Consider the following 27,715-nt stretch of genomic DNA (forward strand, 5'->3'; position numbering starts at 1 on the left):
TTTCGGCCTACAGCACCATTTGATGGGAAAGGATAAAGTGTCGAGAAGGGAGGGAAGAAGGGAGGGCTCCAGAGACTGCCCTCCAGAGCTGGTCTAGGATCTGCTTTCCCTGAACTGAACCTGAACCAGAACCATCCTGAGCTACATAGCGCTTGACCCGGGACCAGTGCTTCAGGGCACTTTCTAACAACGCTTGAGAGAGATACAGCAAGGGAAGGTGAGGGGATGGGGGTGGGGGGGGGTGTCAAAGGTGATTGATAACACGTGGAACAAGGTTATTGTCTGCTCTACTAAAACAATCTCTAAAAACAATACTTTCCTGATTGAACTTGCGGCGCTCTCACACGAGACGGGCCACGCGGATTGTGCAAACACCTGATTTCAACATTTTACAAAGAGACACAAAGGGGGAGGGGCGCAACCCCTCCTTCACTCTTAAGATATTTAAAATCAAGATTGCGGTCATCGGGACAGATAACATCCTCGCCCCATTCTAAGTCCAAAGTCTTTTTGTTGTTGATGTTGTTGTTGTTGTTGTGATTTTCTTGATTTGATGCTGGAGAAGAAATACAAGCCACGAGAGAAAAACAGGCCATGGTAAAACTGCTCAATTTCCACAAGCAGAGAAAGCGACAGCGTATCCGACGGGGGAGATTCGGACAAGAAGTGTGGTTCCAAGTTTTTTTTTTTGTTTGTTTTTTCCCTTCTCTCTGTCGTTGAGCCTGACATCTTGTGGTTGCTTTGCATATAAACACTTTTTGGGAGATTCGACCTTCCATCCAGCTTCAAAAAAAATCTGTTTCGGTGCCTCCATGTCCAAACACTCAAGAGTGGACAAGGGTTCAGTTTTCCGACATGGTCATGACGGAAGGTGCAAAGATTCGTCACAACGGAATCATGCCGAGATCTCTCATTTTTGTCTTTACAATCGCTGACGAAACTGTGCGTGGGGGCGGGAGGTGCCCATGGGCTGGTCACGGCGCGGGGGGCACGCGCCGAACTGACTGCATGTGTAAGTGTGAGTGTATGTGCATGTGTACTTCAGTGTGTGCGTGTCTTGTGTGTGTGCAGCATCGAGGGGCCGTGGAATATCAGTGGAGGTCGTCAGGGTTGTGGTTTTGCGTCCGGGACCCACTGTGCTGAGGAGTGGACGGACGATGAGGTCAAGTCAATGGCAACAGAGGGCTGGCTGGCAACAGCTGAACTGCATTTGCACAAGAACAAGTGACAAAGTGCCTTTTTGATGTGCGTGCGTGAGTGCATGTGTGTGTGTGTGCGCATGTGTGTGTGTGTGTGTGTGCGCATGTGTGTGTGTGTGTGTGTGTGTGTGTGTGTGTTCCTGGGAGGCGGCTCCTGGCTGCCTCCATCCAAGAGTAACAGTCTGATTTGCTAAGTGTGTGTCAGCATCATGCTGAAGATTATATCTGCACCATGGTGTGTGTGTGTGTGTGTGTGTGTACCACAGAGCTTGTGTCCCGACTACAAACTACTGTACAAATGTGCTAAGGGCAGACCTGGGCGTAGAAATAGTACTTTTTCCTCCGGTGAATATTGATTTTTTTTTTTGGGATGGGGTGGGGCTCGGGGGGGGGGGATATTATTGTTATGGGACTGTATTCCACTATTATCCCGCCCAGGTCAGATTAAGAGTAAGCGTCTGCGTCCAAACTTCTTCACTTCTTCGAAACCTTCACTTTTGGGCTTCTCCATCTTGCGGCCTTCAGTCGTCCGTCTGTTCCGCTCCTCCTCCCGCGTCCTCCTGCAGTGACGGGTTGAGGACGGAGGAGCTCTGCGCGGGTGCGGGGCTGCCGGCCTCGGCTGAGAAGCAGCCGCCGCCCTCCAGTGTCCCTGGCGTGGCAGCCTGCATGATCTTCTGGCGGACTTCGCGGATCTTTAACTGCAGGCACACCTTGGTGGGGAAGGTGTCGGCGTAGCGGGATTGAAAGGCTGCCGTGGCCTGAGCTGCAAGCGAGGAAGGCATGGCAGGCAGTGCGCAGGGATTAGTGCTGTGCAATTGATCATTTTAGTTTGTCCGGAAAGTCTGAAGAACATACAGCAGTTTCTATTCGACCTTCAGGATGCCCCACTGGCAAAAGTTAGAGCAGCTAACTCGATAGAAATGTTTTCATCTCAATTTAAGAGTTACATTCTTCACTCTCGCATGCGGTGAAACCATTTTAATCTCTTGCCCTGCCTCACCCTCTGACATCTGGATTACGGCCTGTTTTATTGCCACTTCTCATCTAACATCAACCGGCTCTGCTCTAGCTCAGAGAGGACCTCAGACAACAATGATTGAAGAGAGTTACTGCTGTGATTCTGTATCCACTGCCCAGGACAAGATCTGAGGAGGGACTACTTGCCCAAACGCGTTGCTGACCCACTAGGAAAAGGTCGTGAGGATCATTTCTCAAGTGTGACACCAGTAGATTGCCCTTATAGCAGCTACTGCTGAAGAAAGCTCTCGTAGGCTCGCATTGGTTAAATCTCAGCTAGTATGCAACTCTCTCACCTTACCTCACACTCTCAGAGATGGATTTTGTGTCTGTTTGACTGACTTCTTCTTTCAGTATCAAATAAAAACACTTCATGGAACCACTATGTTTGGTTACCAAGAAGCTTGACAGGATGACAGGATGCATTTCAATGGTCCGAATATTCTTACAGGGAGTCATTAAAATTCTATCCCATGTTTTGTGGCCTAAGATTTACAAACGTCATCATCATGTTTCAAGTGCCGTCAGCTGTGGCTCACCTGAGGGGAAGAAGCCATGTTCCTGAAAGAGCTGCATGACGAGCGCTCGCCGCTGGTCCAGAGTTCTACGCAGGGACGAGAAGGGCACCCGGTCCAGGTCTCCGAGGAGATCCTCTCCCTCCATACCTGCGGTGTCAACGGCACGAGTGAAGACACTTAACGGATGAGCTCCGAGCTGTGACTGGCAGTCGGTCGCCACGGCGGTCCCACCCGCTCTGTCAAAGGTGAAGATGTCGCCCTCGCACTTGGTGGCGCTTTTCGGAGTGTTGGGCTCCGAACTGCAGCTGGAAAGGCGGCGGGTCTTCCTCCTCGGTGAGCTCGGGTCCTCGGTGGCCGCCTCCAGTTCTTGATGGGCCAATGAAGGAGAAGAGCAGGGATGAAAAACGAAGCAGGGAAAAGATACGAAGAACAATGTGAAGAAAGTAGAATGATTTGTGTGGGAATTGCGAGCTAAAACTAAAGATTGATATGCTCGCCAATTCATGATGTGTTTCATTGGATTGAATCTGTCGAGAAATGTGGACGGAGGAGGGCCACATGTAAAATGTCTTCACTAATTTTAAATGGAGAAATAGGAAATACTAGAAGGACAATCCAAATCAGAGAAATACAGCCGGGGATGACACAAAGGGTGTTTTCGCATGTTACCGGTGGAGTTGCGCCTCTTCTTCCGGTAGCTCCCCAAGATGGCCCGAGGGGACGTGGCCAGGCTCTGCAAGGTAGGTGACGGGAGCACCTCCGCCGGGTTGAACTCTGGAAGCTCGGCAAAACGCTCCTCGAAGTACGTCTCAGACAAAAGCCTGCACGGAGAAGCGAGAGTCAGTAAAATGCCTGCTGTGAGAGGGTCCTCGCTTCAGTCGGCATTCACTTGTCGTGAGGATCGGGCGTCTTTTTGAGCGGCGGCGGGCGGAACTTGATCCTCTTGGAGGACGCCGTCGGCTCTTTCTCGGCAAGTGGAGGCGGCGGCGGATCCAAACCTGAAGATGGCGGATGAGGAGGAGGTGGAGGAGAAGAAGAAGGAGCTCCAGCCTGTGATGAGAAAAGCACAAGAGAATTACATGTTGCGTTTGGAACTGAAGCGCAAATCTCACAAAAGTCTGCAAGTTTAATGCTAACACAAAGCAAAAAGTCTGCAATCAAGTCTGCAAGTTTAATGCTAACACAAAGCAAAAAGGGGCCACGGAAATAGCACCTATGTCGAAGTAGTTCTAGAAGTTTAAGTTTCATGGAAATTTGAACACAAACACCACAGTAACACAACAATCTCAACAAAAGTTGTCCAAGTGCCTTGCTTCAACCTTTATGGATTACTATGAGCTGGACGACTGAAAATCGAAACAGATGTGAAGGAAAAAATGTTTTCAACAAGCCTTGGGCAAATATGCTATTAGGTCAATCATATTTTCTATCCAGCGAAAAATGACTATTACTGGAATTTACTGTGTCACTCAGTTTTGAAACTCTTCTTTGTATGTTAAGCACATCTGCATGATACTGCCTCCTGGTGGCCAAGGCACATACAGCATTGTGAATGGGCAGTCAAGCATGAAATCATGATGCACTTTGGCCATGTTTCTAAAAATTACTCAAGAGTATTACAGTATTTTACATATTCTCTCGCTTTAAAATATAATCATCGTTCCAGATACACCCCCACCCCACCAAAGGTGTAAACCTCAACTGGGATTCTTTTGCACTCATTGCATGACGGAGGAGATGAATGAATTACTGAGAGTAGCAAGAAACCGCTACACAAAATCCAACACATGACAATAAAAAGCAGGAGTATGGATAATGTAAATGCTCGGTTCAACTAGTATCACCTCTTCCTCTTTCTTCATTTCTCGTCCTCGTATCTCATCCCTGCTTTCCTTGATCTTCTCCTCACGCGCTTCCTCGTCCTCCTCCAGCTTGACACTTTCCTCCTTGATTAACTGACCAATGTTGTCGTCTTGTCTTTCTGCAGAAGGTGGAAGATTTCTGACTTGACAGTCCACCACCATTCGCGCTACTTGTCGTCTGCTTGAGTGCTGAGCATCATGGGCCATGTAGTTTTTTTACCTTTGACCTCCTTGACTTCTTCATCTCCTTCCTCCTTGGTGTCCGGCTCACCAAGCTCCTTTTTCATATCAACCTCCGCCGTGGTGGAGGGCTTCGCCACATCTGGAGCATTTATGGCGGGCGATGCGGTTGTCAGGGTGACCAGGCTGGACGCCAACGGACCAGCGGGGTAGATGGTGGTAAGAACCTGATGCGGAAATCATTTTGCCGTTAATTAGACATTAAGCTAGCGGACATTTTTTTTTCTCGAATAAATACAAATGGATTTTTAGGAGATGGCTTTCGCCATCCAACATTCAAATCGCTAATTCACTTTTAAAATAAAACACGTTGCATGTTAAACACATATTTGAAATGTGTTCTTTTTCACTTCCTGGTCTTTACCTGCCGAGCAGTGGAGGCGTTAGAGGCGCTCTTGACATTGTGGCTCTGGCCGCTCAGGGAGGGAGTCGGAGCCAGCACAGGGTGCCCGGCCGGCGCGATAGTGGTGAAGCCTAATGTGGTCAGGGGAGACGAGAGAAAGGCAGCGCTGGGCACCGCTGGCGGTACCTGGGCTTGTTGGGGAATCGTCATGGTAACGCCCGGACTCGACTGGACATAGGTGATCCTGCGGGCAAGATGCTAGGCTATGAGTGTTAAGGCTAAACTGCAACAAACATTCACAGTATACGAGCAGTTCCGATTTTAGAGTTGTGCGCCTTAAGTGTAGTACCACGTTGGGCCACAACATGCTGGGCAGCACTGAGGTTTACTGGAAAAGATGCTGCGTGATTGCTAAGACTAAGAAGAGAAGTCATTGCTATCGTCCAATATATTTTCTTTATCATTTTCATTTAAAAATCTCCAAGCAGCCATCTAAGCTATGGCGGTGATGAGGTTCTTCATTTAAACAAATCTAATCCTTTGCCGCCATCTTGTGGCATTTATGGCAACTACACCCCAGTATAAAGACTTAGGTCAATTCCTCGAGGATTCAGTTACCAGTTTCACTGTGGTAGCAAAATTAAGATGCTCAGCTAACCTGGTAGGCGGCGTGGTCAGGATGAGGGTCTGTGGGGGCGCGGCGCCGGCAGCCATCACCGTTGCCATGGAAACAGGAAAAGCGCTCCCATGGTGAACGCTGCTTTGGACCACTGGCATGGGAGCAATCTGGATGATCTGTCGAGGACAGGGCATCGGGCACGGCAAGGTTTACCACAACAGTGACACCACATGTTGGCTATGACACCATATAAAATAAAAAAAAATTATCATCTGATGAAAGTTGTCAGGAAATTTATATTTCATTTCCTACTGTGTCATCCTCGCCACACAATTTTCACACATTTACGGTTTACCAATCTCTCGTGAGTCCTGCAATATTTGCTCAACTATTTTGCTCAAATTGGTTAAAATTTTTTGTGTCATGAAAAAAAAATGTAATTGATTAACTGTAAATGATCCAATGAGGAATATTTTCGTCAAAACAAAAATGTTTCCGTCAACATTTTTGTATTTATTTGTCAAGTGGTGGTCTCTCCATGTGCAGACTCCCACCTTGTTTCCTGCGGCGGGGCCATTTTGCACAGGAAGAGGTGGCGCCACCAAAGAGACGGGCGCCTGCGGAGGCGTGGACCCGGATTGGACTGTCGCCATGGGAACGAACATCTTATTCTGCAGCTGGGCTTGAACTGTGTGAGAGAGAGAGAGAGAGGGACAGAAAGAAAGAGGAAGAAATTAATAGAGGCCAGACTGAAGCAACAGGTGGGCGGGATGCACTGACACAACGGTGAGAAAGGACAGTTGGAGTGACTCAGTCAAAGCAATTTTATTTTGAAAGGCTAATGGCGTCTCACCTCTGCTTCCTGTCACTCCCGCCCCCGAGTGCGGCATGCCATTCGGCGAAGGGGGGGCGTCAGCGGGCACCGAGCCCATTTGTTGGCAGGTGAGTTCAGGTGGAGAGGGGGTCTGGGGGGCCGGCAGGATGTACTTGGGACCGCTAGCGGAGGGTGGAGGTTCGGGGGAAGTGGTGGCAGTGGGTCTGATTACAGCTAGCGGGGGCGGCTGGGCGTGAGTCAGGAGCTTGACAGGCTGGGCGGGCACCAAGGAGCCCCCGAAAGAGAAGTTGGGACCAGGAGAGGCAGAGGACAGGTACCCACCCTCTGTGGTGATAGGCAGCTGCTTCCCTCCAATGAGGATGGTGGCTTTGTTGTCTTGCACCGGGCAACCGAGGGTGATGACGCCCTCGACAGGATGCACCGCATCCTGGGTGTCGGGCGTGGAGCCCCCCACGGGCAGGGAGGCCACCCCCTCGCCTTCTCCTGCAATGCAGCCGCCCTTGCCGTCCTCGTCTGCCGCATCGATGCCCATTTTCCTCTTGCTCTCACACTCGTCGTGAGGGGTGGGAGGCGAGGGGGAAGTGAGGGAGGAGCGAGCCAGTGGCTGCAAGCCAGGCTGGAGGCGAGGGAAAAAGACGGAGATCAAAAAGATAAAGTAGAATATAGAATCTCTGACTTGACTTTTTCTCGATGGCGTTTGCGTATATTTTGAATGCATAATACGGTGTGCTTCATGCTCAGGTTTGGCGATATGATCTTAAAATTTTTTTTTTTTCCATTTTTAATCACCCCGCCGACATTATTCTTCTGGGAGGTGCTTCCATTTCGAGCTTTGTACAATTATTTTTTTCCTGATTACTGTATTAACTTACATAACATCAACTTCCACAAAATTGCATTTCCCTTTTCTTTGAGCAAAACATAGCAAAAATTTTGGGCACCGCTGTACTGTGCTGAAAAACACTGATCAACAACAAATTTTAATCAGAGAAGGTTTTGTGTGTCCCTGATTTACGTTGACTTAAAAAAATATGATGTAAACCTGATGTGCTCGACGAAAAAAAAAGAAATCAGCTAAAACAAATGAATCCAGAAATTCACTCACATCAGATGAAAAAAATCGTAAAATACTATTGATGAGGGTTTTCAATTACATTTTTGTAGTCAACTATAACGTATGACTGGATTTGAAGTTTTTTGGGGGTGGGGGGAGGTTCCCCCCCAGCTAATTACAGCTGTACCCAAAATTTTTGCGCCACAGATTCGTTTTAACGTCAAGACTTTGTTGAGTTGAATATCCTCTGTCAAGAGGAGGACTGGAAAATGAGATGAGACACGAGATGAACCATTAATTTGCTAATGCGGAGTAGTAAAATCAAGTCAACTTGACATGAGGGCTCAGAAAAGTCCAATAAAAAGCATTTGATCAACCAGCCCTTCTTCCCCTGATGCTTTTTCGTCATGTGTATATTTTTTGTTTTATCGCTTTGTGAAGCACTTTGTTGTTTCAAATCAAGTTGGACGGCCATACCTGGCCATCGGGCTCGTCTTCGTCGCTGTCCGTCACTCTCTCCTTACACTTGAGGTCAATGGAGCCTTCGGGACACGAGTCCTCTGTAGACAGATGCCACCCACGTCAAGTAACACAGTTGCTCGCAACATCAGAATTTCAAGTGGAAAAAGGTTCTGTTACATGCACTGTGAATATTGTTTTTTTTTTTTCTAAAGATAATTTGAACAAACATTTACAATATATATATATTTTTTTTTAATGCTGCTGGACCACTCACCCATGACATCATCATCCCCCTCTTCCTCACAGATGACCATGCGCTCCTCATCACTGTTGACATCCTCGCTAGCTCCGCCTTCAATGTGGGAGGATGATGGCAGCAGTTGCCGGTTGCGCAAAAAACTCGGCCCATCCTCCTGTCCATTTTTTTTTTTTTTTTTTAAACAACAGAAAAAAAAGACCATGCTAAAATAAAATTATGACTGTTAGGTATTGTTACATTCAAATGAGCAACTTTCATGTTGTGTTTCAGCCCATTTTCTGTTCTTCATATACCGCATCTTCATCCCATGAAATGAGTGTAATGGCAAAATAGACGTGGACACTTTTTACTTGTTTTATGAGATTCATTTTATGATTTCTGATTTATTTGGGGATAACCGGTTCACGCGGTGCAGCAGTCAGTGTTGCTCGCAGCGGGTGTGAACTCATTGCCTCGGAGACAAGCTGGCTCTCTCCCACGTGATTTTTCTGTCTGGCACACTTCAAAGGCATTGAAAAGCTCAAAGATGTTTCGAGATCGCACAAAGACTCGCTTTCAGCGGAGTGAAGGACACATGGCGGCTATGGTCTCACACACACACGCACGCACACACATGTACTAGTGTTGTTTACATCGCCTGTATTCACGCTTTTGTTCCGGAGGGGAGATAATCACACACGAGTACGGGGTGCTTGCAGACATAACTGTCTCCCACCTTCTCGCCGTCTACGCGGTGCTCCAGGCTGTGCACGGCACTGTGGGAGAAAGCTCTGGGACGGGGTTGTTGACCGCCGAACACCTCCCCCGCTTGGCGCTCGCCTCCACAGGTCCACGGCGAGCTCAGCAGCTTGCCTTCCAGCGCCTGAGACTCCAAATGCGGGTCTGGGGTGGGGGAAAAGGAAGAAGACCTCAAATGGTGCATCATCTGGATCCTCTGATAATGCAATATTCATACACCGGTGCCAAGTTTATACAGGTTTGCTTCGTGCTCTTTCCTTATGGAAATGAATGGAGGAAAACAGTCGTTTATAATATTATACTTTATAAAAACATATCGTCATAAATTAATTCAACAGAATGAAAAGCATTCAACAGTTTGTGAACCATCATAAACTCATTGTGGCTTATTCGGGTTTGCACGAATTGGCCACCGGGGGCAGTAGACAATAAGTCAAGCAGACAAATGAAGAAGAGTTTCACAACTACAATACAACACAAACTATTGCACTGTCGTAATTGTAGTAAGCTACTTTTTATTTCTTATTTCACTGCATGTGGCTCAGTATGTAACAGTAATGTTATGAATGATTTCAAACAGGATAAAGAATATATGCCCATGAGGACTTTTTTTTTATTGTAAAGGCAGCGAGAGGGGTAATCCTATGAAAAAAATATCACAACAACAACAATAATAACAATAATAATAATAATAATAATAACATGGTTCGCATTACAACGCTCAAGGTTTTTCATTCAAATGGTTTCAGTTCTATCACCATCATAAACAAACCCCTCGCACCTATAGTTTCGGACATGCTCCTCTCCCGTGCTTCCTTGGAGGCCCCGCGGCCGTCAGACAACGACTTCCTGCGGTCCTTGTTGCACCACTTCCAGTCGGGATGTGCTCGGAAGTGAGCCTCCTTCCCCTGCCACAGAGAGAAGGTTCAAACAATGACAAATACAGCGCAGACATTCTTAAGTGGTTAAAAAAAAAAAAAAAAAAAAAAAAAAAACGGTACCTGGCCATAGCCCATTCGGTTACGATGGAGGAAGCATTGACATTTACAGCGGCTACAGTGAACATATAAAGTCTAAAAACACTTTTGTTTGAATGCCGTATTTTTGTCATATAAAAGAAATGACCACAAGATTGATTTAAGCTCATTCATCCATTATTTGTACAATTTAATTGATTGAGAAAAAAAAAATTGAAAGGGGAATTAAACAAACAACTGAGATGTGATTGCACAAGTGTTCACACCCTCTTTTGTGTTCAACAATGAAGCAATGATATTCAGTCATGTTCATCGGGAGTCACACATTTGCCACTAGTTGAAGTGCCTTGAAATGACAGTCAGCTGTTCTAGTAGGCTTTTCCTGACAGAATTTGTGTGATTTACTTAGTCAAGATTATCTAGGTAGAGTTACAGTTTCTTGGTTGGAGTTACAAATTGGGATATTCAACTAGGTTTTTTTGGGGGGAGGGGACTTTATTGCAGAAGCTAGAAGGTTTTGTGCTACTCCTAACTGTTATTTGGAACTGTTCATAATTGCCTCCACCTTGAGCTGAAGAAAAACAGCCCCAAAGCTTGATGATGCCTCTCTGCAGGTAATTTGACAACATTTTATCCTGACTTCAATAATGTCAGATACAAGCAAGGCGGGGGGCGGGGGAGGGGAACTCATGAAGAAACTAATTTTTTTTTTAAGGCCATATCACCCAGCTTTACCTCACACACAAGCAAAGGTGAAGTTTAAACACGAGTCCTCTAAAAATAGCCAGGTGATGTAATGCAGTTAAATCGTTTTGCCCGCGTCCCGACCTGGAAGGCTAAGTCGTGGTACTGCTGCTTCTCATTGGGTCCCAGCGCGTACCACCACTCGCCCAGGATCTTGCTGACAGTTCGGTTGTCCTGATTGGGGTGTCGCTGGTGGACCAGAGCCCGGTGGCGCTTGCTGAAGATCATGAAGGCGTTCATGGGCCGGCGGATGTGGTCTTTTTCCCTCTGGTGAAAGAAAGGAGCAGATGTTAAGAAGGATATCAGGGAGTTTGGTGTGAATCTGGCGATCATGGTGACGAACCGACCTTCCTATCTGCGTCTTTGGGCAGGGCACTGAGGGACTGCGTGCGCCTCTTGGCGGGGCCACGCGAGGGCGATGCGTCGTTGGCAACCATGCCAGGGGAGAAGCTGCAGTGCGTAGGGAAAAAAAAAAAAAAAAACAACATTTGCAATATGAAAAAGAGTGACAGGGTTTGATCTTATTTGATGAAATAAAAAGGTGACTTCATCTCCAAAAATACTATTGTAATCTTGTAAGATGACTAAATTAGGTTCTTCGGGTCGTCTTCTTCCCGGGGGGGAGACACCAACAAAAAATTTAAAAATACAGCTGCATTCTCAGACTACAATGTTTCCTCTTGATAAAAATGAGAGAAAAAGAAAAGAATCCATCAATCAAAAGTGAGCATTGTTATCTGTATGCAAAAAAAAAAAAAAGTCATTTTCGACACAGCTGCTGCAATGGCCCTCATTCGCCCGTGTACCTAATGAAGTGGCCGGTGATGTAATGTCTGTTGCCAAGGCAACTCCTCAGCACAAGTGACTGAGTCAACACGCGAACGACACCTGAGCTGTCCTGTCGAACCGCATGCTAAAAAATGCTAAGGTTAAACAAACATGTTGAATTTGTAGTTCGTGCAAAGTCAGAAGATGGGGGAGGAGGAGGAGGAGGAAGCTCTCCTTTTTGTCGGCGACAGCGACCTTTTGTGAGCGCGGCGACCCTGAAACATTTCTTTGACAAAAAACAAAAAAAAAGCACACTCTACAAACCAGACAGCCTGTCTGAGTCAGCGTGAAAGAGCAAAAACAGAATCAGACGTGATGAAGAGCGCAGCCAGCGAGCTGTGTGTGTGTGTGTGTGTGTGTGTGTGTGCGCACTGTGCACACACACACACGCACCATTTTTGTCGCACTCTCAGAGGAGGTAGATTTCACAACACAAACGAGTGTGTGTCTGTGTGTGTGGTTGTGTGTGTGTGTGTGTGTGTGTGGGTGTGTGTGTGTGTGTGTGTGAGAGAGAGATAGAGAGAGAGAGAAGAGTACCCTTGAGAGGATGAACACGTGGTGCTTCCATGGAGTGCACACACAAATCAAAGTGCCATTTCACAACGAGACAACACGACTTCACGCACCACTAGCACTTAATCCTCATAAATTTGGACAGAAAAAATATGCCCTTATTATCATTCACCATGTTCATATTATGACATTTTGGTGGGAAATTTGGATTTATTGTCATAATGCTGAAGAAAAAAAAAAAAAAAGACTGAAGGTGACACTTTTTTTGGCAAAAAAATAAAAAATAAATGCAAGTTTACTCTCATAACACTAATTATGGTGTATTGATTATTAATATTTATATAACTATTACTGTAATACGACTTTGTCAAGATAACTTCTCCTCAAAAAGCCCCCCCCGACATTATTTTCGCAATATTTTTCACTCCAAAATATCACATCTTTTCAAACATTTGCCGTCGTACGCTTGTAACATTCCACTCTCTTTTTTGAAAAATTACAACTTTATTATTGTAACTTTTCAGGGGAAAAAACTCAACCAGACTTTACTCTCCTAAAAAACCCTTTTTGTTAAGAGTATGATTTTTCTTGAAACTTACAAGAATAAGAAAAACTTTATTCGTCTCACAATGGAGAAATTCCCAATCTACAGCAGCAAAGTTATGAAAGGAAGAAAGTAGAAGAACAAAAAGTAGAGGAGCTGCTGTAAAGGCAGCCACTCATACAAACTCTTAGTGGAAGATGACGATTTAATAAATAATAAAATAACGAGCAGATTTTTCCCACAAAGTAGTGAAAAGACCTTTGTTACAATGAACCGTGAGAAGTTAACTGCTTCGCGACCTTGCTTCTGAACAAAATGTACAGCGCGGGATTCCCCTTCGTTGCTTAGTAACACGACCGATCGACTCCCACATTGTTGTACTTCCGGAGCCGCGGCGCACGTGGTCTGAAAACACGTCTGGTAAACGGAAGCAAATCTGTGAAGGCGGAAATTGTCTCTCAGTTTGTGATAATATTTGTGGGCGGCATGGTGATGGACTGGTTAGCACATCCGCCTCACAGTGCAGAGATGCAGGGTTCGATTCCGGCTCCGTCCTTCCTATGTGGAGTTTGCATGTTCTTCCCGTGCCTACGTGGGTTTTCTCCGGGTACTCCGGTTTCCTCCCACATTCCAAAAACATGCATGGCAGGTTAATGGAACACTCTAAATTGTCCCTAAGCATGAGTGTGAGCGTGAATGGTTGTTCATTTATGTGTGCCATGCGATTGGCTGGCAACCAGTTCACTGCCCGAAGACAACTAGGATAGGCTCCGGCACCTCCCTTGTGGGGATAAAGCGGATCGGAAAATGGATGGCTGGATTCCTCACTGCCCACATCGTCTCGGCATGTACTCACGGGTCGTCGGTGTCGCTCTCCGTCTCGCTGTCGGCTCCGCCCCTCTCCGCCGGGGTGTTGTTGTTACTAGCCGGGGGCGGACGTGACGGCGACCTCCTCTCCAGGTCGGGGGCTCGCCCGTCGCCCACCAGTGCCACGCCGCATCGAGGCTCTGAAACGTTGCAACAGCACAAATCGCAATCACAAACCTAATTCGACATAAATTACAGACAAAAAAAAATTATATATATGTATTTTTTTTTTTTTTTGCTCGATATTTATTTGGACTTTTCTCGGAAAAAAAAAAAACAAAACAGCTTTACGCTTCTGAATTGCTACTTTTTGACTTACCAAAAAATTCTGATTATGTTTCTTTTCTTCATACCTTGGTTTTGATTGATGAGCTGTTGGCCATCCACGGCGGGCTGGACGGCCGCTCCCGATTGGCCGGGCTCCAAAAAAGGGACGAGCGAGTGCCAAGGGAATACTGGCACAGAGCGAGGCTCCACGTTGGTCCACACTGGCGTACGTTTGCATAGAGATGGACACACACACAAACAAAAAAAAAAAGTAAGCGGTCATTCTTGTATTATTGCAGCTTTTTTCTTTTCTTGGACGTCACAAGGGCCCGATCGCTCGTCTGATATTCGCTCTTTCTATTTTGGGTTATTTCTCTCTCTGCCTGGAATTCATTTCATTATTGTTGTAAGCATTAAAAGGACTCCCCAAAATTATTTTATTGATTATATATTTTGTTTATGAATTCACTGATTCATCCGTTATCAGAATTTTACTCTAGCAAACATCATAATTTGCATCAAACTGTCCATACTGGTCAGGCCATTTCTTACAGATTTTTTTTTTTTTTTAATAAGTGATCCATCCCAAGCCAGTGACACTTTGTCAGGAAGTTCCTTCAGCTCTAATCTGATGACCAAAATGAATCCCAACAAAAACACAATCGATATGGCACCAAACCAAAACAAAGGCATTCCAATGCAAGCTGACACGTTGAGGTGAAGCCACACCGCTGCTGAGTTGTCACTCCTGCCGGCACCCGCCTCACTTCCTGCTGATGCCAATGCGGCTGCTCTATATTTAGATTGAGGAGGAATCTCAGCCACAGGGGCCTACGCCGCCTCCCGTTTGTTTTTATATGTATTAAGTGACCCCCCCCCAACCCCCCGCCCAAAATATCGCAGTTCATTGCGGGTACTAACGCAATCATTTTAACAGCAGACAGGCAAATCTGAATTCACAGTTGCGTCCCTTCAGTGTAGTACCACGTTGTGCTACAACATTACAGGCAGCACAGCACTGATCAAAATGTGAACTGGAATTTTTGTGGGTGGGGGGGGGGAACCCTCAACATTTTCTTTTGAGGTCACATTCCCCCAGCCCAAGAAACTAGCGTAATACCAAAAAGGCAATCAAACTTGACTATATTGAGGAAGTTACTGACGGCGAAACTGCGGAAAGACCACTATGCTAGCATAAAGCTATTTGGTGGGGGTTTAGTCCAAACTATATAGTTTGGTTGAATATTTTGGCTTTGAAAATTACAATGTTTCATTTTTACAGTCACCTTCATAAATGGAGGTTGCCTCGACTGCATTTTTTTTTCTTCAAGGCACGGTGGAGGCGAAGCTACGGTACAAAGGCAGGTGGCTGGCGGCCGTGCGAAGGATGTGTGTGTGAGGGCGTTAGCGTTGGGATAATCAGCTAGTGCGCTAATTCCTCCAACACATAACCATGACAACATGCCGGCCGTAGCCCACCGCAGCTCGTTTTTTTTAGTGATCAGATACACTCACTGCCCGCTCTGATTCTTGTGCGTGCGCGCGTGGGTGCGTGAACGTCCTGGTTGCACTCTGCGCTGCATGTCTAGACATGTCAATATTTTCACCCTTTGAGAGTTTCACTCACACTCCTTATCTCTTCCACGCACGCACGCTGGTATAAAGAGCAACACCCCTGGCACACACAAATCCACGCACACATAAATAATACAGGCTATAAATGGCAACACACATACAAGACAAACAACCTAATTATTAATAATGAACAGCAAGGGTGGGGTGACCAGCATGAATAATTGTCGTCGTCGAAGTGGTTGTACACATGCTCACATAACCTGCCTCTGTAGTAAAGAATTGTGAAGGTTCTGCAAAGCGCTTTGTCACAGGAGCAGCTATTGTGAAAGTGCTAGATAAATAAAGATGTATTGTAAAATGTACAATGAATATAATTTCTAGAGTCAAATAATCGTCTCAACCAATCAAGATCATTTCTTGTTTTAAATCATATGAATAATCATGACTATCATAAGAAGAAACGTGAAAATCCAAAGCTTTGTCCTAGAGTTCTCCCAAAATATTTTAAAAAATATAAATTGATTTATCCACGTCAAATTGTTTTTAAAAAAAATATTTTTCCGCATGAGACGGAAAAAAAAAAACACCCCAACAAAAAATCCATGTTACCATCAAAATCAAGGCATAAATTCCCCCTGGATAAATAATTATGCAGTTTACCTAGAAAACATTATAAATAAAAAATAAAAAAAACATCTGTGATGAATACAAATTTAGATAGATCCAACAAAACTAAAAGATGTTTTGTTCCACAGAAGGATTAAAAATATATTCTGCAAATGAAAATCCAAATTACCTTCGAAACCACGCTACAATGTTTCTCTGGTTAAATAATACAACTAAAACTCTCATAATGTGTTTTCGACAAGCGTTCGACAAGCTACAAACAGAACTAAATGTATATCCCAATGAACCGTGGCCCGATAACGTCCCTAAATTAAACAATTTAAGAACCCTAAAATGACAAAATGATGGGAGCTCATATTCCTCCTCAAACTCATAACGTCTGTATTTCGCCATAGTGGAGGTGTGGAGTGTTGTCATAGCAACGGTTTTATAGTATGTGATTAACACCTCCCTTTACTTTACTCACACAATGTGCCTCCACAGAATCACATCGCCAAAATACATGCATACAAGAACGAAAGACACCCACAAGTTTCAGAGTGAGACCAAAGCGAAGACACTGTAAAGTCAAACAAAAAGAGACGCCAGAAATACAGATAGAAGATGAAAAATAATACCATTTCTTGATACAAGAACCTTCTCTTGCGGCTAGAACATTCTCTGGGGACTACTCCCTTTTCTCTGGACTAAACCTTGTCTTGGGGACTTAAACGTTCTCTGGGGACTAGAAACTCTTCTTGGAACAGGGTCGAAGACGTTCATTCACAGACTAGTACCTGCACTCGGAACTCAAACATTCATCTTGAAACGAGAACCTTCTCTTGAAACTAGAACCTTCTCTCTGGACTGGTACCTTCTCTCGCTCAATGAAGGACCTTCATGTATATGTCTACGGTAAGAAAATTCCTTACCCGTGCCGGGGCGTCCCATGATGATCTGCTTGCGGGGTGCAGGGTGCGAAGACTCGGCGGGTAGAATGAGTGGCAGGAGGGCCGTGGGTGTTGGGTGGCACGCTACAGGCTGTGGCAAGGCCCCAACGGTGGCCTCCAGGTGCCCCTCGGGTTTTCTCTCCATGCCCCCAGACCCTGACGTGGACAGGATGTGGCCTGCAGTGGTCGACGTTGAACCGGCGGCTGGTGAACTTGAGTGGGGGGCATGGCCTGCTGAGGCTGGGGTGAGGGACTGCGCAGAGGAAGTAGAAACTTTGGATCAGAGGCGGTGTGCACCCTTGACTGGTCGTCAGCCAATCAAAGTCAGGGCACATATGGACAGACAATGGATTTGTCGCCAGTCAATGTCGGTGCTCACAGTGACAAACAACCAACAGGTCACCACCAGTCAATGTTAGGGTACATATAGACAAACGGACTGCTCATCAGTCACACAGAGTGACTCATCAGTCACATAGACGAAAAACTGCTTGGTCAACAGTTAATGCCAGGGCACATAATTTAATACCCTTTGAGACTTGAAAGCCAAAGAGTACTGCTTGGTGGAATGAATTCAGGTTATCAAAACAAAAAAAACACCGTGTTTTTCTTACCGAGCTGGACGTTACCAGGACGAGAGCAGATGCAGGATTGCGGAGGAGAACGGTGCCGTTAGTTGTGGCTCCGTTTATGGGAACAGGCGCTTGAAGGCCGGGAGGGACTGCGTGTTGGCCCTGGCTCAGCTCCCTGGATCTGCTCCTTTCCCGCCTTGCTAGGGGGCCGTCAGAGAACTTGGCCAGGGGGACGTCGGGGTTGCGGACGATAACAGGAGAATCCCGCAGTGGCACGATGCGACGCGGAGAAGGTTCCTGGGGTAGCGGAGATGGGGGCGTGGGAGAGACCAGCATGGGTGGGGGTGTGGAGGCAGCAGAGGACGGGGGCCGGCTGGTGGAGCTACGTGGCCGTGGGAAAGTCAATGAAGAAGGAGTTGTCGGTTGACTCTGGGGGGAAAGGACTCTGAAGGCAGCAGGCCCGAGGTTCAGATCACCCCCAACACCTCCCCCTACAGCCACCATTTGTTGTTGCTCCGGTTTGGTCTGGTAGTCGTGGACTACTGGCAGTGGAGGAGGCGGGTGGCTGTCCAGCTTCCTCTTGCTGGGACTCATTGGCACCGTAAAAGTGAGGTTGGTGTGACAAGTCGGCACAATGCCCGAAAGGTGTCGCTCCCGTTCTGTGCTCAGAGAGCCCAATTTTGTGCCACTCAGCTGGCGATGACGGCGTGAGGATGGAGCAGTTATGGGGCTAAAATTTGCTGGGCGGAAACCACCAAAGAGTGGAGAGGGAGACGGCGACGGGGTCGGAGAGAAGGGGGACTGGTTGGAGATGGGTGAGTATGAGGGTGTCCCCGAACGGGAACCCCCCAACGACACCAGCATAGTCGCCGCTTCACATTCATCAAAGTCAAAGCGAGAAAAGTCCTGGGGGAGCAAGGAGGGGAGGACCAGACGGGGCCGGGAGTCTCCTCCACGGCTGCTGGCCTCGCTGCTTTCCCGGGAAGTCTCGTCCCAGTCAAACTCGGAGCTGGCTCGGCCGCCACTTAGTCGCAAGTCAGACGGTGTCAAGGTCCCTGTGCTGCTGGACCCTCCTCGCTCTCTGATCCCCCCGCTGGCCTCCATCTCCTTGGTCCTCATGGAGAGGTGCCTGGAGCAGTATCCTCGGCGCTGGGATTCCTTGGAACAGCCTTCGCGGGAGCACAGCCTCCTCCACTGCTTCCCGTTAAACTTCTTGCGGATGCCGGTTGGCGTGCACACTACGTCTCCCTTCTTGTACTTCTGCTGGGCGGCTGTCAGTGGGGTGCGCGAACGTGAAGATGAGGAAGAAGTGGAACCAGAACCGCCACCTCCAGTGGAGGAGACACCTCCTGATGCTTTCTCCACTCTGGAGGAGGACATGGTGGAGGAGATAGCGGGCAGGGGCGCGAGCTGGGCAGCGGAAATGACAGCGGTACTAGCTGCGACAGCTGCAACGGCCGGATCCAGACCGAGCAGGACCGGGGAGGGAGGTGGGTGTGGGTTTAGGGCAAGGTGGCCGGAGGGAATTCCAATTCCCTGCACCACAGACAGATGAGGATTGAGGTAGCCGGGTGGAGGCTTAGACACAATGTGGCGGTGCTGAGGAACTGCCATGGGTTTGGGCCCCGGTATAAGTGCTCCCATGGGGACCATGTTGAAGCGGGACACCTCCATGTCTTCCTCAGGGGTGAGTGGCATGTACGAATGATGTTGCTGCTGTTGCTTTGTAATAATCTCCCTTTCTCTTTCCTGCTTTCTCTGGAGATCTCTCTCTCTTCCGAGATCTTTCTCAATGTCCCACTTGCGGCCAGGAGCCAGGCTGAGGACTGAGGCCGGTGTGACTGGAGTGGTAATGCTGTGTCCTGGTGTGGAGGAGACAGGAACCATGCAAGGGTACACCCTCCCCAATAAGGGCCCGACTACCGGTGTCATCCCCCGGCTGAGACGACACACCTCCTGCTCCACGTCCATTTCGTCCCTGTCTTCCTGTGCCATTTCATTATCTCGAGCACCTACTTCGGTCTCTCTTGATGGTAAGTCCAAGTCCCAAGGCGGCACCAGGAGCCGGAGTGTTTGCCTGGACACCCAAACAGCCTGGGTGGCACTGGCCGCGCCCCTGTCACCCTCATCTTCATTCAGAGATGAAGCTTTCTCATCAGACAACAGAACACGGTAACAATTAGCCACCGCTGGGTGAGTATCCACCTGAGTCACCACGCCTTCCCGGTACCACTGACCCCCACAGCCTTCCTCATTGCTGAAAGGCACACAGACACGAGTGCCGAGTGGAATAGGGTGCACACCAGGTGGAGGGGCATCGAGGATAAGGTCAACAACCCCTGGGGGGCTGATGTTGCGATAAGGATAACGGCAGAGTGTCTTTTCCCCATTCAGTTGCACCTCCAGGCTTCCAAATTCGCCGTTGACTCTACGGACCACACCAGCACAGAACACCAAGCCCGAACCCTTCCCATCGTTCCTTCTTTCAGCTCCTCCATCCTCATCACTTCTTAAGCGCTGACGAGCTAGGACTCGCTGATTTTTTAGTCCCCTGGCCAAGGCGTCAGAGAGCGCATCAGGGAGACTGCAGGGCGGGCGTGAGGAAACATCTACGACCACCTCCAGGTCTGCCGAGTGCTCACTGGCCGTGTCTGTGGAGGAGCAGCGAGGTAGAGGGCTGGGCGACACTCGCTCCCCATCCTTGACCCCCTCTACCCTTCCTGGCCTTTCCCTTTCCCCTCGCAGTGAGAGGATAGGTGGTCCGGGGGAACCGTCCTGATGTGGTTCTCTGCTGTCCGCCAACAGGCCCCGACTTTGACTGTTGCCATCAGGGTGCGAAACACGTATGGGACTACCTGAACACGATGACCCCTGGTTCAGGGCCCCGCCGCCAACAAGAAGAGGAGGAGGGGTCCTGGAAACAAGGTTGCCATGGTTACCCCCAGTAGTAATGGAACAGTGTTCAGATGTGTACTTCTTCTTGGGAACACGGGCCTTAAAGGTGGCAGTTTTGCGACTGGACGAGGGATTGGGGCTGCTGTTGGCGCTTGGTGTGCTGCTGTTACTGCAGCTGCTGGCATTGCTGTCACTGTGGCTCCCAGCACTCAATGCCGAATGTCCGGATCGATCGTCTGGCGATGCTAGTAATTTACCAGAGTCAATGACAAGCGATTCTCCGTCGGAAGAGTCCCTGGTTCTGACTGGATCTGAGGACTCCGACTGTGATGAGAAAGAGAAGTGATCCTGGCCTTGCCCGGTTCTGTCTCGGTTTTCATCAGAGTCTCTTTTCTCGCCTCCTTCCAGGACCTCGCTGGCACCCCGCCGCTTTCCCCCTTTGGCTCGGGTGGAGGGGGGGGAACGCCGACCCTGCTTTTTAATTGGCTTCATCTTGTCATGAAGCCCGGATTTCCTTCAGGCAAGACCGTCTCCTTGTTCTATCCTGCTTGCTTCTCCTTTGCCCCCCCCCCCCCCTCTTTTTTTCTCTCTAGTTATGTCTTATAGGGCGCCTCACTGGCATCGCTTCTTGACCGGGGCAACTTCTTCACTTGCCACTGTTTTATTCCAGAGATGCTGAAAGACAGAAATGAAGAGCCAATCATAATTTGTACAACTAACCAACACAACAAGAGTGTTGACCGAGTTTCATCCATCCATTTGTTCGTGTGTGACTGCTCTGAAAATTATGTATCCACTGTAAGTATACATTTCATTCATTTGTCTATTACATACCAAAGACGTACAGTGATAGGCAGGACAAATAAATGTTCTGTTTCACTTGATGTCAGATGGCGCACTTAAACTATGCCAACACCTGTTAAAGTTCATACAACAAATAATTTTATGATCTGCCACTAAACAGCACCAGAACACGCACCGCATAGGAATGATATTTGTGGGTCCATAGAGTCGGGATCTCATTATTTCCAATACATCTACTTTTTGTGACAATTTTTTTTTGGTGCTTTGTAGCGAGATTTGTTGTGCAGTAAAATATGTGCCTTAGCTTTTTAAAGATTTGGGAAATAGTCCCATTTCATTTGAGGTACATGTAAACACTCTGAATGCGTGATCCGGAGCCTTTCTCCCACTAAATCTTCCTCGCAGACAAACAAACAATGTTCGGCAGTAACACTTGGGATAAAATCTTTCCTGGCCTGGAGGCCTTCGTCGACCTAAACTCTTGCTAACGAACTTGGAGGAAGCGGAGAGTTGTCTCTTGTTCATTTCTGATGACTATTTAGGCAGCTATTGATGAATTGGCGTCGTAATGAATGTGACTCATTGACACTTTGATAACGCGCCGTGGTGTTACACAAGATGTTGTACTCACATAACAGTGCATCCATACAAGGTGGCTAGCAGGCTAAACGCTGCAGCAGCAGAGCGGCTGAAGTAAAAAAATGGACAAGCACTTTGCAGTTTGCCCGGACAAGTCTTCCTATTCGCTCTCTCTCACACACACTCACACTCACACACACACACACACACACACACACACACACACACACACACACACACACAACCACACAAAACCACGCACACTGCATTTTATCTGGGGAAGCAGGGGCGGGGGAATTCCTTGTTCGCTTGCATACTTAAACCCTCCCTTTCACTCTGTCTTGAACACCCTCCACCCACCCTCATCCTCGCTCCTTCCTCCTCTTCTGTGGCGACCTTTATCTGTTTACTGTATTGCAAAGCGGCGTCAATCCGCCCCGACTCACTCCATTTCCTGTGGAAGAGCATTACCTAACTTCCCCTTTTACTTCATTCCTCCTTTTCGCAGCTCATGCTCACGCGTGACCGACGTCTCCGATTGACTTGGACTCGTCACTGACATTCAGAAGGGATGAGTCCTGATGACTAATGACACTTGTGCTTCCACTCAAAACAAACAACCCCCCCGCCCCCCCCCCAAAAAAAATATCTAATTGATTTAACTGACATGTTGAATGAAACATTTGGCGCTATAAGTGCCTGCATTCAAAATTAAAACCCCAAATATGCTGCAGTGGAAGGATGTGACCTCCCGTTTCAGAATCCTGCGCTGCGCGCAAACAAAAACGGCTGACATGCTGGGAAATGTAGTGTCCGGACACTACATTTCCCAGCATGCCTCACAACCCCAATAGGTGTGGCTGTTTACGGACTGGAAAGAGCCTGGAGGAGAAGCCCATGCAACGTGGACAAAAATTGTTTTTGAATTTTGAGAGCAGACTTTAGTTGGAGGTTTACTTTTTTTTTTTTTTAAACCTCTTCTGAAACATTCATGCACTTTGGAAAAAAAAGAAGAAAATAAATATTGATTTTGCTGATATTTTGACCTGAGAAGACTCCCTTTTGCCCCGGCGAACCTCTTGTGATGTTCGTTACCTTTCAATGGTAGTTCCTGAGGTAACCTTCAAACATGACATTAAATTTTAATGTTAATTAAAACCAGCTTCCGACATCAGATGCTGCCAACAGTCTTAGCGCGTAGCGTTAGATGATTGAATTAGCTGTTGTGACCATTTCATTTGTTTGCTTTTCGGTTCTTTGTCACTTGTTTTTTTTTTTTTTTTGGCAGTCAGGAGTGAAAAAGTGTGGGTCCAAAAAAAACAAAACAAAAAAAAAACCAAAAACAAAGGTGGTAATGAAACCCCTACCCATACATAGCGCGAATAGTCCTAAAACGGTCAGTCCGAGCCGAAAGACAAGCCGAGCACTTTAAAACCACAACGGCTAAAAGTGCCAAAACCAACAACACATAGGATGGAAAAGAGTGACATCACTGCTTTCTGCCGTTAAAGTTCGAAGATATTAAAAGTCATCGTGTGGTTTTGGGGTCCAGATGGGGAAAGAAGTCCAAACCCACAAAAAGAGCAAGAAGGGCACCACTGAGAATGAGATCAAAGATGTTCACTGATCCCACAAAACAGGAAGCGATGACCAGTCAATGTCAGGGCCTACTTTGGACAAACAATGCCATATCTTGACTTGACTCATGTCAAGTCAAATTTATTAATGTAGCCCGTAGAAGCCCCCCCCCCCACTCATAAACACGAAAGTCAAGGTACCGTTGTGTTCAAACCGAGAGCGTGGTGAGCCTTGCGTAGTGGCAGCTGAGGTGGAGGGAGCGCGTGTGTGAGTAACCGAGTGCGTGTGTGAGCGAGTGCAGTTTTGTTGCGCGCAGGGGCGGAGCAACAACTGGTGGCGCAGTCATGTGGCTGATGATAACACGCTGGCATCAAAAACCTGATGCAACTTGTGCTGGTTCGTGTGAAACCCGCAGCGACCTTTTTAACAGTGCTTCTGGAAAACTCAACTCGATACGTCGACGGGAAGTCCACAAAGTCTCTTTACAATTGGAAAAAATATGTACGATAGCAAAGGACGAGTAATATCAATCGAATGTGGTTAGCAAAGTCTTTCATTCCGCCGTATTTGATCATTTCGGGTACCCCTTTAAATGCCTACTCTTCAAGGAAAGTGTATCGTGGTTTATTCAAACAAAACTGAATACTCATTAAGTACAGAAGACATCCGCATTTGCGTTCGTCAAGTCCTCGGAGGGAGAAAATGCACTCACACTCTACTTACAGTCAGCAGAACGACAGATACTTGTCAACAACAAAGTAAAAAAAAAAAAGTCCCATTTCAAGTTGTAACATAAATCTAAGAGAATTAAACGTGTATTTAAACAAATCACATAACTTTCCAAAGTCCACTAGCTGAACACACAATGCCAAATGCCATAGACTGGCTAACAAAACTCGCATCCATGTCACAGTAGTATTGAACGCACAGGCCCAACGGTGAAAAAGAAAAACCTGCAAACGATATGACACTTATTCAAACTGCCATGGGAAACAAAAATATACATTCTTTATCCTCAGCAAAAAAAACAAAAAAAAAATCTAACTACTGCTGCTTACTGGGTCACTTAGTTGTGAAACTCTTCTTCACCAAAGTGAAACACAGCCTTATGTAATAATAAGCACTGACTGGCAATGAGTGCAATTGTATTTCACATGTGCGCAGGGACAAAAATACCCACTGGAGTAGGCCGAGTCACGTTAGGTGAAGAAAAAATAAATAAAAACACGATTGTGTATTCACTATGTCAGGTCACATGACTCGCAATCTTAGCCACAGAATCAAATGTGGCCTAATGTAATGAATATAAATGAATAATGTCAACCGTAAAGGAATGTCATGTGAAGACTACGGCGAATATAAAAATTCTACACACCCCTGGTCAAAAGCCAGTTTATGGTGTGATAAAAGAATGAGACCGAGATGAATTATTTTCAGACCATTAATATGACGTGCAAAGTGTACAAATCAAATAAAGATTTTTGAGGAGGGAATTGAAAATAAATGACTGAAATGATGTGGTTGCACAAATGTACACACCCTCTTCGAACTGGGATGTAGCTGTGTTAAAAAAATAAAAACGTCACAATCAAACTCATGTTAAATGAGACTCAGCACACAACTGCCACCATTTAAAGTGCAACCAATGAACCCCAAATAAAGTTTTGTTATTCTAGTAGGCTTTTCTGGACTTTTTTTTTTTTTTTTTTTAAGCAGAAGCATGAAGCTTTTGTGGACCTTGCGCATAAAAACATTCCCCAAATACATGTGGGATTTTCATTTATTTTTTTTTTTTAAAGGAGAAGCATGAAGCTTTTTGTGGACCATGTCCATCACAAAAACTCTCAAATTCATGTGGAAAAATGTGTTATGGTCTGATGAAACCAAGGTTGAATTTTTTTGGGGCCATAATTCCAAAAGGCATGTTTGGTGCAAACACACCCAATACATCTCCAAAACAACACCAAAGCTCGAGTGAAGCATGCTGGTGGCAGCATCACGCTTTGGGGCATTTTTTTGTTTTTTTTTTTTGTTTAATAGGTCATGTTGAGAGTATAACTTTTTTTTTTCTCCACGATTTATGGTAGTCTCTTTTTTTAAACCACAAAAACCTTGAACATGGATGTGTAGACTTTTTAAATCCACTCTAGTAGACCACACATTCATTCAACACTGATGTAATGATTCAAACGTATCTCTAATACTGTATGACACAGACTGTAATTACAAAGTTTACGATATGGTAATCATTAACCTTTCATATAAACTGAACTGGTAACTTTTATGATCATCATTTTTTTCTTTGCCGATGACACTGTTGTCAAATGCTGTTTCTAATTATTGATCCTCTAGCGTGGTCCTTTGGCTATTAGCATCACTGTTTTTTTTTTTACGACTCTGATACTGTTGTTTTATTGCAGCGAGAAGGGCTGCGCACAAAAGTGCACTATAATTATAATGACACACAAGTGTATTATTATTATTAATGACAGTTAAGACTTATGATCAGAAGGGACCCTGAAGGCCTCACACACTCAGTGACAAGAAAATGACATTCTAGAGATGTCACTACCATGAAATGGAATGTTACGTGTTACACACCGCCGTTGTAATGTGTGTGTGCATGCGCACACACACAAACGTCGACTGCCGTACAATTTGCTTCGCTGGGGTCATCTATCCACATGGTATGGGATGTCTGAATACTGCGGACTCTCTATTTGTCACGCACAAAAGCTGGGCCGTTGTGTGCAGGGGGGAATAACTAAGAGTAACAGGATTATCACAGCTGGGCCTGCGTGGAGTGGAGCTTGTTTACTAGCGGCAAGTTGAGACGGTGGTGAGATATTATGGGATGGCTGTTGCTTATTGAGTGTTTGTGACACTGCGCCGAATTTCTGGAAGGTTTTTCAGGTTGACTATTTGACGATGAGAGAGGTGACACTGTGGGCTACGTATGAGCACATGGTGGACGTTCACTTAGCAAGACGATTCAGTTACCACACTGAGTGTGTACTGTTTGACAAATATACTTCAATGACAGCGTGGACATTTTTCGGCAAAGTTTAGCATCAAATGAGGAAATTCAGTTATTTCTTTTGTTTGTGAGAAAACGTGAGGTGAGGGAATAAACATACATTAAATTGCAATCACTATATTTGTTTTTTTCACTTCAAAATCGTTGAAGTTAAATACTTTTCACATATTTTGGCCAGTAAAGAGTATTCTGATTCTATGTTATATAAACAAACTTGACTATTACAAAAACAGCGAGGGACTACGTGAATTTTTATGCAACCCTGACAACATGCATGCATGCATGCATGCATGCAGGCCGAGCAGCCCGTATTGCCTGCACGCACGCACGCACAACACACACACACACACACACACACACACACACACACACACACACACACACACACACACACACACACACAAAAGGCCGCAAGGAAATCCTGCTCTTCCGAGGAGGTTCTTCCCAGGCCTCTAATTGCCACCCAAAAATTAGCTGCGCCAAACAACAACAAGGCACCCAAGTAGATAAAAAGTGTCAGCTCGGCCTCATCTAAGAATGACAGCTGTGTGAAATGACAGCTGGGGCCTCCTGCACAACTTTGCACGACCTCACGTCGTCATTGGCCCCAGTGTAAATGCTTTTTTTTTTCTAAAATACATTTGGTTGACAAGGCCATTCGACAGCCCCCCCACACCCCCTTCCCGTTCCTCCTTTGCACTCAGTCGTGATAACGACACCCTGTGCGCTAAACACGCAGCCGTCGGTGTAGTTTGTTAGTTATGACGTTGGATTTAATTCTAGTGGAAAACTTTGAGGCTGGCTCACTCTGTCGAGACGCACCGCTCCCTTTTTCTCTCTCCCCTCCCTCCCTTCTCTTCCCTCGCCTCCCCTTCCACGCACACGACAAGCACGTCCACGCACTAAAATACGCAGAAAATAACAACGTTAAATCCGAACAGGAATAAAAGGGAGAATGTTAGTGACTCGTTGCGGTGCTTCAGGAGAAGCTTTAGTTAGCTAACACTCACTGCGCGGCTAACGTGGACGACAGCCCGGCTGAGTCGGCGGGTGAAAATAGGGCAAGAAAGGCCGCTCCGGTCGTCCGCGGCTGCCAGTCAGTCGTCTCTCATGTTTCTCCGGCGAGGCAACTTCAAATGAGGCGAGAAAAAAACTAGTGGCCCTGTACATTCTACGCTACAGTCGCAAAATGGTGAATGGAGACCCCGAAGCCTTGACAACCAACAAGCTTGG

The 27,715-nt window shown here is 46.5% G+C and overlaps 1 protein-coding gene across 2 annotated transcripts; it reads right to left on the minus strand.

The window, feature by feature from the left end:
- Positions 1 to 681: 681 nt before the first annotated feature.
- On the minus strand, positions 682 to 27,715 carry cica (capicua transcriptional repressor a). 2 transcript variants are annotated; one of them, XM_019874161.1, is made up of 22 exons: positions 27,493 to 27,715; positions 17,632 to 21,159; positions 17,000 to 17,270; positions 13,973 to 14,107; positions 13,609 to 13,759; positions 11,215 to 11,317; positions 10,952 to 11,134; positions 9,928 to 10,054; positions 9,124 to 9,290; positions 8,424 to 8,562; positions 8,165 to 8,247; positions 6,652 to 7,249; positions 6,353 to 6,486; positions 5,838 to 5,974; positions 5,201 to 5,423; positions 4,817 to 5,003; positions 4,579 to 4,715; positions 3,624 to 3,784; positions 3,404 to 3,555; positions 2,966 to 3,100; positions 2,756 to 2,881; positions 682 to 1,962 (listed from the first exon to the last, which is right to left on the minus strand). In XM_019874161.1, exons 2-22 carry the CDS (start codon positions 20,974 to 20,976, stop codon positions 1,721 to 1,723), a joined length of 6,936 nt encoding a protein of 2,311 aa, XP_019729720.1. In that variant the 5' UTR covers positions 20,977 to 21,159; positions 27,493 to 27,715; the 3' UTR covers positions 682 to 1,720. The 2 variants fall into 2 exon arrangements, with proteins under 2 accessions (XP_019729720.1, XP_019729721.1); XM_019874162.1 differs by lacking the exon at positions 27,493 to 27,715 and adding an exon at positions 21,920 to 22,503.

Source organism: Hippocampus comes, unplaced genomic scaffold, assembly GCF_001891065.2.
Source record: "Hippocampus comes isolate QL1 unplaced genomic scaffold, H_comes_QL1_v1.1 scaffold166, whole genome shotgun sequence".
Classification (NCBI taxonomy): Eukaryota; Metazoa; Chordata; class Actinopteri; order Syngnathiformes; family Syngnathidae; genus Hippocampus; species Hippocampus comes.